The sequence below is a fragment of the Notothenia rossii genome (genome assembly GCF_949606895.1).
Source record: "Notothenia rossii genome assembly, chromosome: 7".
NCBI lineage: Eukaryota > Metazoa > Chordata > Actinopteri > Perciformes > Nototheniidae > Notothenia > Notothenia rossii.
The window spans coordinates 32,929,758-32,942,884 of NC_136905.1; the positions used below are offsets into that span (position 1 = coordinate 32,929,758).

General features: G+C 41.8%; 1 protein-coding gene across 7 annotated transcripts in view; it reads left to right on the top strand.

Annotated features, from left to right (window-relative positions):
* oxr1a (oxidation resistance 1a) overlaps nucleotides 1–13,127 on the top strand; it is a 252,747-nt gene that overhangs the window by 217,369 nt on the left and 22,251 nt on the right. For all 7 annotated transcript variants that reach the window (XM_079692949.1, XM_079692948.1, XM_079692951.1 and 4 more), the window contains 3 exons: nucleotides 3,562–3,714; nucleotides 5,915–6,099; nucleotides 11,711–12,420. In XM_079692949.1, the coding sequence (XP_079549075.1) occupies nucleotides 3,562–3,714; nucleotides 5,915–6,099; nucleotides 11,711–12,420 (1,048 nt within the window). The remainder of the gene's footprint in view (nucleotides 1–3,561; nucleotides 3,715–5,914; nucleotides 6,100–11,710; nucleotides 12,421–13,127) is intronic.

A 13,127-nucleotide genomic window follows, 5' to 3' on the forward strand; every position in this document is an offset into this window, starting at 1 on the left:
TCCGATTGAAACGCATTGCAGTGTTCACTCCATAAAGTTTGGGAATAATAATGTACTTTTAAATGTATTAAATCCAGAAATACTTTACCAGTAGACTCCCAGTATGATCTGAAGTTCCTCTGGTCACTGGCTAGTGTTCCCGTGCGTTCGGAGATGAAGGATTTGAAGTTCGGTAGGGGATCTGGTCAGTAAACCTTACACTGTTTGAGTGTACAGCAACCCTTTGAGGCCCAGCATTGCTTTGAGCTGAATGCTAATGTCAGAATGCTAACATGCTCGCAGTTACAATAGTTGGTGCTGGAGGTGAGGTTGTTGGGGGAGAAAGCAGCAGAAGCAGCCAATATCAGCGTGCAGCAGGAAGGAGAAGGCAGAGCAGGTGGTCATGGGGAAGAGGAGTTAGCAGCTTGATTTGTGAGACATGATTGAGGCTTTGGATCAGGTGATGAGTCGCTGATGTACCATGACTCTGCAGGTTCTGTCTAAGGATACTACCTCAGGATGGAAATGAGGAATTTTCCAACTAAACTTCACATTAAAAGATGAATAAAAGGACAGATTGTCAGCTTTTGACAATATGCCACCATTGGCAGCCAATTAAACAGACCAACTTAATCTCACTTTTATTCCCTGTATTTCCTCATCATCCCACACAGCAACATAAGTGCATTGCAACACTATTATGTGTTTGCTTTGCAAGTCAACTTTTGGCATGTTGCTATGTTGCCAACCCATAACACCCCTTTCTGACATGTGCCAGATCTAATGAGAAATAATGATGTGTTTGTTTTGCATCTCTATGAGGGAGGACATGTTTTGATGCACTAGCTGCTCATTTCAACCCAGGTGTCTGCCGCACATTTGGACTACTTGTTTATCCCAGGTGTGTTCTAGTCAGTGTTAACTTTCTAAGTGGAAAAGGCTGCACATATTTAACCTTGGAGAAGGAAGGTGAGGGTGGATGAGTCATTGTGAAGTGGAGCGATTAAGTGCAGTTGTGTAGGTGAGGTGTGCTCAGTTTAAGTGGATGACAAGCTGGTTAAAAGAGAAAAAGTTGTCCTCATAACAGCTGGTCCTCAGATCAGGGATCCTGCTCTGTTTTTGTTTTAAGGATGTTCTTGAAACTTTACTTTTAGCTCCCCTCTTTGACATTAGGTCTCCTTCTCCTCGGCTTGTATGTAGAGACTTGTTTTGGCTGTAGCAGATTGGCCCAGCCCTCCCTGGCTGTGTCTGGGGTGTTGGTGTCGGTGCGGGTCAGTAGCCTCAGGCTGTTTGTGGACCGCGCTGGGAGACGGAGAGAGGGAGGTGTGGGGGTGGGAGTCAGGAGCAGCAGAAAGTGGGCTCGGGCTCTCTTCTCTAAGCTCTTCACTGCACTTCTCCACCGTACAAATCCCCCTCGATTATAACTCCCAGACACTCCTCTCTGTCCTCCTTTTCCCTTTTGTTCTTTGTCCTCACTCCAATCACTCTCTTTCATTGCCTTTAGCTCCCTTTATGTCCTTGTCTTTTTATTTATCCACCGCAGCTTTGCACTGCTTTTTGCTACAGTTTCTACAATGCATTCCTCATCCCTCTTTTTTCCCTCCATCCTTGACTTATTTCCATCCGATCTGACTCCCCCAGCAGTGGTTCAGTGTCACAGAAAGCCCATTCTGCTCTGTCCCACAAACTATCTCCCGGTCAGACAGTTGTCCCTGCGGATGGTTATTAAGACACACTTCAGTCAGTCTCAGATATTGCGTGGCAACAGGCCACTATTAGAAACGCCAAACCCACCACCCCTTGTGTTTCCAGCCCAACAGACACACCATCTGTGGCAGCTTGCTCTGTTACCATGGCTGAGATGAAGAAGCAGTAACAAAGTGCCTTTTTAGGGTGTGTGTCAACATGCATTAGAACAACATAGTTGAGACATCATTTGCGCTGCTTCTTGGCGCTGAGCATCTGGCAGATTGCAGGCAAACAAGAGTTATTATGAAAGGAAATATTTGGGATTTAATTGTTTGTTTTTGGAAAAGCTCTTTTTGATGGCATATAAAGTGATATAAAATGCAATAAAGCACAGATGTGGTACAAAAGACGCCCTATAACACACACCCCCCATGTTTACATTACATTACATTAACCCTTATATTTACATATATACATTATTGAATTTGTTAAAAATCAAGAAACACATCTAATAAAATACAATAATTATTATAAATGATAATAATAAAGTTGTAGGAAAAAGAGAAACATAAATAGTATAGTATATAGTATAGTAATAATAATATTTAATTTAAACATTTTCATCTATAATATAGAATTTCTGGGCAAAGCCACATGTTTGAAAGGCTTTTTCTCCAATGTCAAAAATATAAAAATCATTCTCATATCAGCATAACATTTAAATGATCTTTTGATATTATTATTTCACAGTGTTGCTGTCATCATTACATTCAAAACATTTATATATATTTGTTTAAAAAAGTATACAATGCTTGCATATTTAGGCACACAGGTTTTTTTAAATTATTATTTAAGGCTATTTTTTCTGTGGATTCTCCTAGTCGATGTGTCCATATGCATGAAGAATACACCAATGCACTCACTCACACAAACTTAAACAGATGCTTGTTAGTGTATAAACTGCTTCTGCTTAAATACCGACCCCAAACCAGAGTCAGAAGGTGATAGATAGTTAGCTTGTTTGTTTCAATTATGGATTACTGTATGAATCCACCCCTGGACCCCTTGTTAGAGTTAGAAAGTCAATAAAATAACTCGGAGGCACAAAATGACCACAAACATGTGTGTGTGCAGCAGCCCCACTGTGTCATAATCCGTCTATTATAAAATGGCAGCAATCATTAGAAATGATTTCATGTTTGAATATTTATATTAAATATTATTTTCAGTTTCTGGCATCAAAGTGAATCAACAATGGTAACTAGTTATCATGAGCAGTTTGTTCTTAGAGAAAAGTAGGGCTTAAATGTTTAAACATAAAAATGTGCCTCAGTCTGGCTCAACAGCTTCAAACCCCTCCCCTCATTCTAGGGCACATTGAGTCCAAATAACACTAACCAGGCATCAAGTTAAATGAAATGAAATCTTCGGTCTCATATGAATGTTTTTCACCTAATTGCCCATGTGAAGCACAGACACACAGGAGGCACATTCATCGGATTGCTTTTAACCCGATTGTCCCGCTGTGCAGAAAATATCTGTTTATATATAGACACTACATTTGGAGGCTCAAACGCATTAGTTTGATGAAATGAGACACAAATTAGTTACAGCGTGTATTACCAAGTGAACCAAGCTTAGTTGTTTCGGCAGTGCTTATTATTTAGTCTGTTTGCTTGAATGCTATTTAGAGATTTGGACATGATGCATGCATATAGATGTGTAGGCAATGGGATAAAGTGGATTCATCACTTAACCCCAGACTATCAAATGTTCTCTTTTCAGTTTGCTGTGAGAAAGGAGAGCTTGTTCAGCCTAAAGAACAGAAAGTGGTTAATGTTACAGTATGAACTAACAAATGGTGTCCACACCCCCTCCCGTTCCATCCCAAAGGATTCCGATGGCCCCCCCAGACCAGATCCCGCTCACCCTCCCGTGTTCTCCGCCCTTCGCCAGTCCAGAGGCGTGTCATCCACCTCCGAGGAGGAAGAGGCCCTCACAGAGAAGTTCCTCAAGATCAACTGCAAGTACATCACTGGTGCAATGGTGAGATCCAACTTAAAGGGGCCCTATGATGCTCATTTTCAGGTTTAATATCAGTATGTAGTGTCTCTACTGTGACATGTCTCCATGCTGTAATGTTCAAAAATCTCTTTATTTTTCTCATGCTGCCAGTGCTGCAGCACCTCTTTTCACCCTCTGTCTGAAATCAGAGCCCAGTCTGCTCTGATTGGTTAGCTGGTTGGCTCAGCTGTGATTGGTCAACCACTTAGAAATGTAGAAATGTCCTGCCTCCTAGCCTATCGCGTACAATGTGTTGAAGCGCTAGCCAATAGAAGCGCAAGTGTGACATAGTGATGTCACTATGTTATGGAAGAATACGGAGACCACTTCAGGCGTTTCAAGCGTGGGGGGGGGGGGGGGGGATTTTAGCATTTGCAGACTATTTTAAATGCACGAAAACCTATAGAACATTACAGGAGAGGAAAAAAAAACAAAAAGCAAAATAGGGCCCATTTTTAAAATATCCAAACAGTTATGAGTATGGCCCCTTGGTAAAGTTCCTTCTATTGGCTGATGGTCATGTGACAGACAGCTGCTGTAGACGAAAGCAAAAATGTTGGCTGAAAGTGATGGAGTAAAAAAGGGAACAAGTAGTTGTATTGGTATCAAACTACTTCTATAATCATACAGAACAGCTGCCAGCTGCAGGGACTTGACACACTTCACATTTCAAAAGGCTTTTGTATAGATTGGGAATTAAAATGAAAAGAAAAGAAATGCCCCCATAAATAAAACTTTGTTTGTATTTCTGTGTTGTAAACCATCAATACCTTAGAAGAGCAAGTGCTTCTATTGAGATTCCGTCATTGACACTCACAATAATACATAAGTACTCAACTATAGCAGATGAGAATCCAGAATACTGTGCTGCCTGAGATTAACCTTTTTTTAGAGGATTTTGTAACATGAAAACATAATAATCTTGTTGTGTTTGTTGCTAATTATGTGTTTTCTCCCTGCAATATATGAAATCACTACCTGTGGCAGACACAAACAAGGCAGCGGAAGAGAACATCAATACAACAAAATGTGTTAAAATCACATGTCTCATAAAAAAGATGCGTTTTTGATTTAGTTATATAGGAAATCTGGAAGGAGGTTAAAATTAGAGCCCAGCAAACACTGATGAGCCTAAATGAATGACCCTGTAGAGCGGCACATGAAGAGAAGCATCTCTCCCGCTGACGGCGGTTTAATTCTGCTGTGTATACTTAATGTTGTTCTGATGGCCTATAACCAGGGAGTCTGCGGCTCCTTAAAGTAATTTTAACCAAGTTCTCTAAATGCAGCATCTCAAATGCTCCTCAGTACAATTAAATGTTTTTCCCAGATCTGTTTGTTACTTCTGCTTTTTTTTCAATCTGGTTTTGAATGTGATTTGGTTGTTTTTTTGGGGAGTTTATCTTTGTCTAATGCAAGCGTCAGAGGGTCTTGAATACTGTACAGGCTGTGAAGCCACTTTAAATGTAGGGTAGGTAATTCACTTCAGAAACGCTTGTTATATTCCATGGAATGCTCTTAACATCCCGATAGCAATGAATATATCAAATGCTTTGACAATACATTTATAAAAAATGTCTTCTGTGGAAGCCGTGGCGCTTTAAAAAGCACGACCAATCATCTGAGCCGACCCGGCTAAAGTAACTGGATGGCCTACCTGCCTGTCAGCCTTCCATCTGTGCACAAACGTATCTCGTGCCCTCATTGGTCATGTGTGCGTTCGTGTGTGTTGGAGGAGGGGCTCTGTAAGGAAGAGGCAGATTTTTTTCCGGTTGCGTACTTTCAAATTCTAGCACACTCGAGCTAGTTTTTCCATTCTTACCTACCCTACCTTTAATATAAAATTAAATATTTTGGACATTATGAATAAAGTTTGATTTTGCGATTGCAGATTTAGCATGTGTACGTGCATGAGTGTGCAGACACACACACAGATCCATGGTATTGAACTGCTAATTCACTCCTAGGTACCAAACGAAAGCTCTGAAGCGTCCACTGCTGGCAGTCGATACCTTCTACTTGATTTAGGACATTTGCGGTCTCAAATTGATTTGCCTCTCAGTGATTTATGTGACAGAGGTGCTTTTGATCATCTTTTGGTGCTACATAAACATTATAAGCTGTTATAATGGATCCCATTTGTTCTCACCCATCCCTCTCTTTTTTCCCTGTGTTGACTCAGGGTGCGGTGAGCGGGGTGTTGCTGGTGACACCCAACAACATCATGTTCGACCCCCACCGGATGGATCCCCTGGTTCAGGCCCACGGGTGCGAGGAGTACGGCATCATGTGTCCTCTGGAGGAAGTGCAGTCTGTCGCCGTCTGCAAGGAGATCACCGACCCCAAGATCAGAGAGGCTGTGCCTGAGTATGAAAACGTTGTTGTTCAATATGTACAGAAATGTGCAGTGGCCGACCTGTGCAAACACGTTACAAAGCTCAAAACCTTTTCCATTAGGAGAAATACGCTGCATTTTTAAAAACAATGCAAAAAAAACTTAACTAAACATGCGCAGCATTTATAAAAAAGTGATGCATAAACAAAACGCTGCAAAAGGCTCACAAAATACAGCGGAAACGAGGACACTGAAAAGTGATGCACACATCTGGGACCGGAGCGCATGCTGATGTTAGGATAAAGATGATAAAGTTGGACCTAACGCTAACTGTCACTGTCTCTTCAAACTTACCTAAAATGTGCGTTTACTTTGATTATTTTAACAATGTGATTGTATGATACCCTCCAGTATCATTGTAGATCTGCTTTAAGCTAAATAGCTCACATAACTAACTTAGTCATTTCAAATATACTGACAAAACGCTGTTATTAAATAGTTGGCCATCCTTATTATCCCTGAATGTTGACAAGCTCTCCGGTCCCAGCTGCGTGAATCACTTTTTAGTGTCCCTATTTCTGTTGATTTTGAGCTTCTTGAAAAAGTTTAGTTTATGCAGCGCTTTTAGTAAAGCCTGCACGTCTTTCATTAAGTTGGTGAATGTATTCTAAATTCTGCGCATGTGTTGTCAAGTTGGTGAACATAGGCACATTCACACCGCAGTACTTTTCCCACAACGGTTCATCAGAACTTAGTTCATGAGAACTCTTTAGTTCTCATGAACTAAGTACAGATCGCGTTCACACCGGAACAAGTCCCTGGGGGAGGATTAGGCAAATGAAGCCGCTGACTTCACTTCTTCTTCTTCTGCCCTTGGGTTTACTGGCAGGCCGCAAACAATTTCACGGCGTATACTGCCACCCGAAGTCCCCGGAGTTGGGGACTGGCTTCAGTGCTTGGACTCTCAGCAGCTTCTACTAGTAAATCGAGTAAATCACCAGAACGCCGACACCTCCTCATCTCCACCGCTCCCATGTTTTCTTTTCTGTTGCCATAAGTTAGTCTCTCTGCGTTTGTGCACTGGGCTAATGCTAATAATGCTAATGCAAGGATAATACAATGGCGGCTTCAGTTTTACGGGGGGTGGTTTGCATTCCGCCCAGCCAATCAGACATAGGAACCTTTTTCTCTCAAGAAAGTCCCTGCTCTCTAGCAGGGACGAAAAAGGGGTAGAAAGGTTCTGATTAACTCATTTTAGTTACGGCTCTTTTTGGTGTGAATGCGACATTTCGGAACTAAAGTGGGAAAAGTACTGCGGTGTGAACGCGCTACATGTCTCTTCGTGTGCATGTGTTTTGGGACATTTGTGTTTTTATATTTTCATTGTTTTTGAAAGTGCATCGTGTTTACCCTAATGTAAGTGTTTTGGGCCGTTTGCACTGGTCAGCCACAGCAGAAAAGTTGTTTTCGAAGTTATATAAACACTGACTCTTACATGCATTCTTTAAGAATGCTGTATACTTTCCCAACAAATTAATTCTGAAAGTCTTTCTCCCACTCTCACAGAAATGCAGCAACCTTGTGATAATCGCTGTCATTGTCTAGTGCTCACACTGTCAGATTGCATCAGGCAATTTTCTGTTTAATTTTCCCCCCACATACCGAAATAAAAAGGAAACGGCAATTACAACAGGGTTAATGAAGTATGCCTTCACCCTCCTACGTTGTGATTGCTCACCTCTTTATGCACTAGGAAGCAGCCACTTCAGAGGATTCACTGTTGTTTCCTCCCACACATTTGTCTGAGTTTTTCTTTTCTTGGTTTAAATTGTTTCGTTGTTGTTGTTGTAGTATATGAAAGGACAAATCTAGTCTGGTATAAGTGGAACCGTATGAAGTTATTGTTTTCGGTTTGTTCTGGTGGTATTAGGGTCTGAGCAGCTCGGTATTTATCTGGAAGAGTGTTGTATGTGGAGCAGATATTGTCCTGGACAATGAGCAGGCCCAGTTATCCCTGCTGTGTCATGTGATAGAAAATAATCCGTATTCAGCAACAAATGCGAATGATAACAATATAAGTGTTAAGATTGAAGGACGTTGCTGCTGCACGTGTGTGAGTGTTGAACAAACTACTTAGGTCTAACTAAGCTGAACAGGGAGTGTAAAAGTAAGGACAGCAGTGTTTGCAGGCCTTATGATGACTTCATTCTGACTCCATGCTGACACTTTAAGTCTGACATCAGTTGGACTACATTCTGACTATACTAGACGTCACTGCACACATAGGTCAAGTTGGCACTAGTCGGAAGAGATGAAACCGAAGGCGAAGGCACTAAAGACTTTACAGGACAGGCAGAATCAAATACACTATTATTGCATGACAGAAGTTTGATATATGATTTAGTTCGTCCTTCTGCTTTTTTACCTTATAACATGCCTTAATTCAAATTTAGAATCTTTTGAGTGTCTTTGAATATAGTTTTCCACTCGCATATTCTTTCACCTCTTACTCTCTCTCGCTGTCTAAGCACATAGTTGGGCCACAAGTGAATGTGATTCTGTGTGCTTGTCTTTGAACCCTCATTAAGCCTCAGTTATGATTTCTGCACGGACATTAACTGATGCAGGATGGTAACAAGGAAACGTCTGATCTTTTATACTCAATGTGGGTTTCTCCCAGTTGAAAGGCATTCTCAAAGCTTAACATTTCTGAATTATTTTTCAACAGTCTGCATTGTCAGAAAATGCAAAGTATGCATGTACAAGCACAACCTGCTACGTGTAACCCCAGTGAAGGGCCTTTTGATGGGGTGACATCAATTTGCCATAGTTGCAATAAGCATTAGAGATTTCCTAGACATTTTTTATTTTTTTATTTAGCATGAAACACTTATTTGTTCATGTGTTGACTTGAAAAAAAACTTGTGCATACAATTAAATAAACCTAAATATTTGTTTGATTATCTTTTTAGCCTTTAGCGGCTGTGTTTTAGCTTAACACTAACCCAGTAACAGTGTTGAGAATAAAATTGTCAAACTATTGCTTTCTAGGGTATTGCTGTGTTTAAATGCACGTATCTAGAAGCCCTCGTTATAAAATGTTGAAACAAAAATATAATGTTATCCTTATCTTTAGAAAGTTGGTGCGACAGTTTTTATGCATATAGGGACATGAGTTCTGCGAATGCTTTTAAAGCCTTATCTAGTGCTGGAGTCCTGCCCAGTGTGTTGGGCTGTGCGTGCTCTGGTCAGAGTCTGAGCTGCAGGAACGGCATGACTGATTTTCCATAATTACTTTGAAAAGAGCTCATCTAACCAGTTCAGCTGGGCTTCTGCTGTCTTTTGTCACCATTCCGGTTCTGCACAAGTGGTTTGCTGAACCTTGACGCAAACGTTTTCACAGTGAAAGACTACGTATATGCCCCAAACCTTTAGATGTGCGCATAAATCGCAATCGAAACCAGTAAAGCATGATTCTGTTCTAAGAAAATCAGGGCTGCTCTCTGTATTTCAAAAACGTTGTTAATGCATGTTTAGGCTTAAACCAATTCTGGTCATAACTAAATTAGTCAAGCATTGTTTTAAATGTTGTCTCGTGTAATATATGTTTTCCTGAAGTATCTGTAAACTGTGCAGTTATTATTATTTTTACTGTATTTTATATAGTTGGACCATTTTTGAAATAACAATAGGCAGAATTGGAGCAGATGTTTTTCCAGCATATTGTGCATCAGCCACTGTTATAATTAGACTGAAATGATTTGACTTTAATTGTATTGTTCTGCAAAAACAAACCACATCAATTTTTATTATAAAGCTTTTAGCAAAGAAGGGCATGCATTTTTTTAATGTTCTCACTTTTAATAATGCATTTGTGAAAAATGTATGTGGCTACAAGATAGTTCAAATCAAAGCAGCAGACCGAGACCCTGACTTTTTATCCTCAGTTTGGGGGTGTTTCGCAATCTCGAGTAAAGCTGCTCCAGAGCCACTATTTCAAGCATTCAAGGCATCGAGTGCCGCCAAAGAACTGTTCCAATGTCCAGCATACTTGGAATTCTACCGAGCCCGGCGTACTTTGTTTGGAGAAATTTCAAGGCTGCACATGTGTAACTCCGCGGTCTGAAAATCCCCACAATGCTTTGCGCACAGACCCATTTCCCCAAATCTTTGGCGGAAAATGTAAGGTGGGGCCTCTCATTTGACGCACACCTGCACACTTGCTCGCTTGTTCCACTCTTCGTTTTCCGAATGCCAGGAAGTATTCTTGCCTCGCTTCTGAAGCAAGACGCTCGGAAGACATGTGCTACCAAGCAAGCGTACTCGACATTGAGAAACACCCAGGGTCAAGCTCCTCAAATGCTAGATTATACATTTCCCATAATGCAACCTAATAGCATCTCTCATTAGACCCTCTGATAAATTCCCAATTATTTTACACTCCAAGGTCCCAAATTGTAACAAAGGCTTTTCTGTAGAAGATTTAACCCTTGTGCCTCACTATGGAGATCTTTTTATTTATTTCATATTTACTTTGGGCTGTTTCAATGCATACGGCATATATTTGGGCAAGGTTTTGAGTTTTTTTTTTTATCTTTAAAGTTCAACATTAGCTCATACAGTATAATAGTCTGTAATTAACTGTCTTGGCGAAATACAGACACTTGGACCCTTAGGAATACAAATGTCATCTCTGAAACCCATTAAAGCCAACATTTTTAATCCAACATCCATTACAGCATTAAAATATACATTCTTCTATATCAGGCTTTCTATATACAGCCTTGTTCTCATGTTTGCTCTATGGGTCAAATACATGAAGTGATAATGGAAGAAAATATCAATAGATATCATTTTAGACTATGTTAGGGGGGGAATGTGAACATCAGGGTTATTTTCTCACATTACTTATAGTACAGTCTTTTTTTATATTTCTTTATTTCATTTCCAACCTTTATTTATCCAGATTGTCCCTTGAGATCATAGATCTCTTTTTCAAGGGAGACCTGCAGCAATTAGGTTCCACATGAAACAAAAAAGAATAGAGGATATCATACAACATATTTACAAGCAACATTTACAAATACCCATAGTTTCAAAGAGCATTTCACTTAGACTTGCTTTAAAAACATTCAGAGGAATAAAATTGCTCAGTTTCAATTTTAGCTGTAGACTGTTCCAAGCAAGTGGAGCTGCGCACATAAAAGCTGTCTTACCTAAGACAGTCCTTGCTCTTGGCACATCTAACAAGACTATATCATGCGATCTCAGACAATAGCTGCTTGCAACTCTCTGTGTTATCAGAGAGCAGATATAATACGGGAGTTTACCCAACATGGCTTTATAAATAAACGTGTACCAATGACTGAGCCTCTTTACAGTAAGTGATGGCAAACATGCCTTGGCATACAGGGTACAGTGATGAGTAAGTGCTTTACAGTTAGTGACCAATCTCAGTGCACTGTGATAGGCAGCATCTAACTTGTTCAGGCAATAGGCAGGTGCATTCATATACAACAAATCATCTTAACAATGATAGGTAAACGTATCTCTCCTCTTCATGTAAAACAAATATCAACATGTCCAGATATATCTTTATTATGAATGTAGTTACATGTGTCTTATTGCCTCTCCTTGTTTCAGTGACCTGGAGCCCCTCCCCACTGAGAGACACCCCTCCCAGAAGGAGCCGGAGCAGCGCCTAAGGGAGCCAGGGGCCAGCGACAGCACGGCCCCCCGCAGCACCGAGGGCTCCTTCTCCGAGGACGTCTTCACCGAGTCGGAGCTGTCCCCCATCCGTGAGGAGGAGCAGGCGTCTAACGAGGACCTCCGCCTGGACAAGTCCTCAGGCGCCTCCACCGAGTCCGTGCAAACCGTCACCCAGCTGGGGGCCGCCACTGCCGGGTCCCAGTCCCCAGGCAGCGCCCGCGGCTCCGTCAGTCTGCCGGAGACCCCCACAGAGGACAATCCACCAGACACTGCCCCAAAAAGCCAGTCCCCCATTGGATCCAAGCAGCACAGTGTAGAGAAGCCACCAAGCACACCCCCCACCACCAGCAGCAGCACTAGCCAGGTCCCCGGCCCCAGCAGCAGCAGCACTAGCCAGGCCCCCAGCAGCAGCAGCAGCAGCAGCAGCACTAGCCAGGCCCCCGGCCCCAGCAGCAGCACCTCTCTCACAGGGTCCCAAAGCTCAACCACCCCCGGTGCCACAGACACCGCCTCTGTCTCAGCCAGTCCACAGAGGGAAGCCAACAAGGGGACAGACGTCTCCAAAACAGACACTGAGCAAGGCAAGGAGGAGAAGGTAGAAGGAGAGGAGACACAAAATGAAGCCACGCAAAACTCTGCAGAGGGTAAACACATTTACTGAGTGAAGAAATAGTTACATGTGATGAATATGGCTTCAGGTTTAGCTCCATCCATATCTTCTGAGGACTATCAAAGCGAATTCCTCTCCTCACTTTTTTCATGTTGGTTTCCCGATAACCTTTCCGTTTCCACTCGCCTTGCTGAGAGTAATTGGAATGTAAAGACGAAGGCAAGCAGCAGCCCTCTCCGTGTTATCAGCCTGGTGGAGCTAGTCCGGCTTTATGGGGCTTTATGCAGCACTTTGATCTCGGGCTCTGGTGGTCTGGGCCTCTCCTTTGGGCGATAAGCTAAAGCCTATCAAACACCATAATGCAACAAACACACACAGTGGCGATGAAACCCGACATCAAAACAGGTTCTGAGGCGGCGTACAGAAAGGTGTTATTTATGTGTGACATCCTTCTCCGGAGTGCTTTCATGTGGATTTAGACAAATACAACATTTCTCAAAACCTGGAATAAACCTATTTTGTGTTCACTGCCATGTTGAAGATTAGAGGATCACACCAGGGGCTTTGGATTGTTGGACCTGCCAACAAAGATCTTCAGTATAGCTAAATGATGAGTTTAGATCTAATGTATCTCTGTTCAATACAGGACAAGACATCTTCCAGTAACATCGTTTCTAGAAAACGTTTTCAAATAACATAGATGATTTGCAAAAAAATTCTTCTGAATAAGAAAGCCCCAAT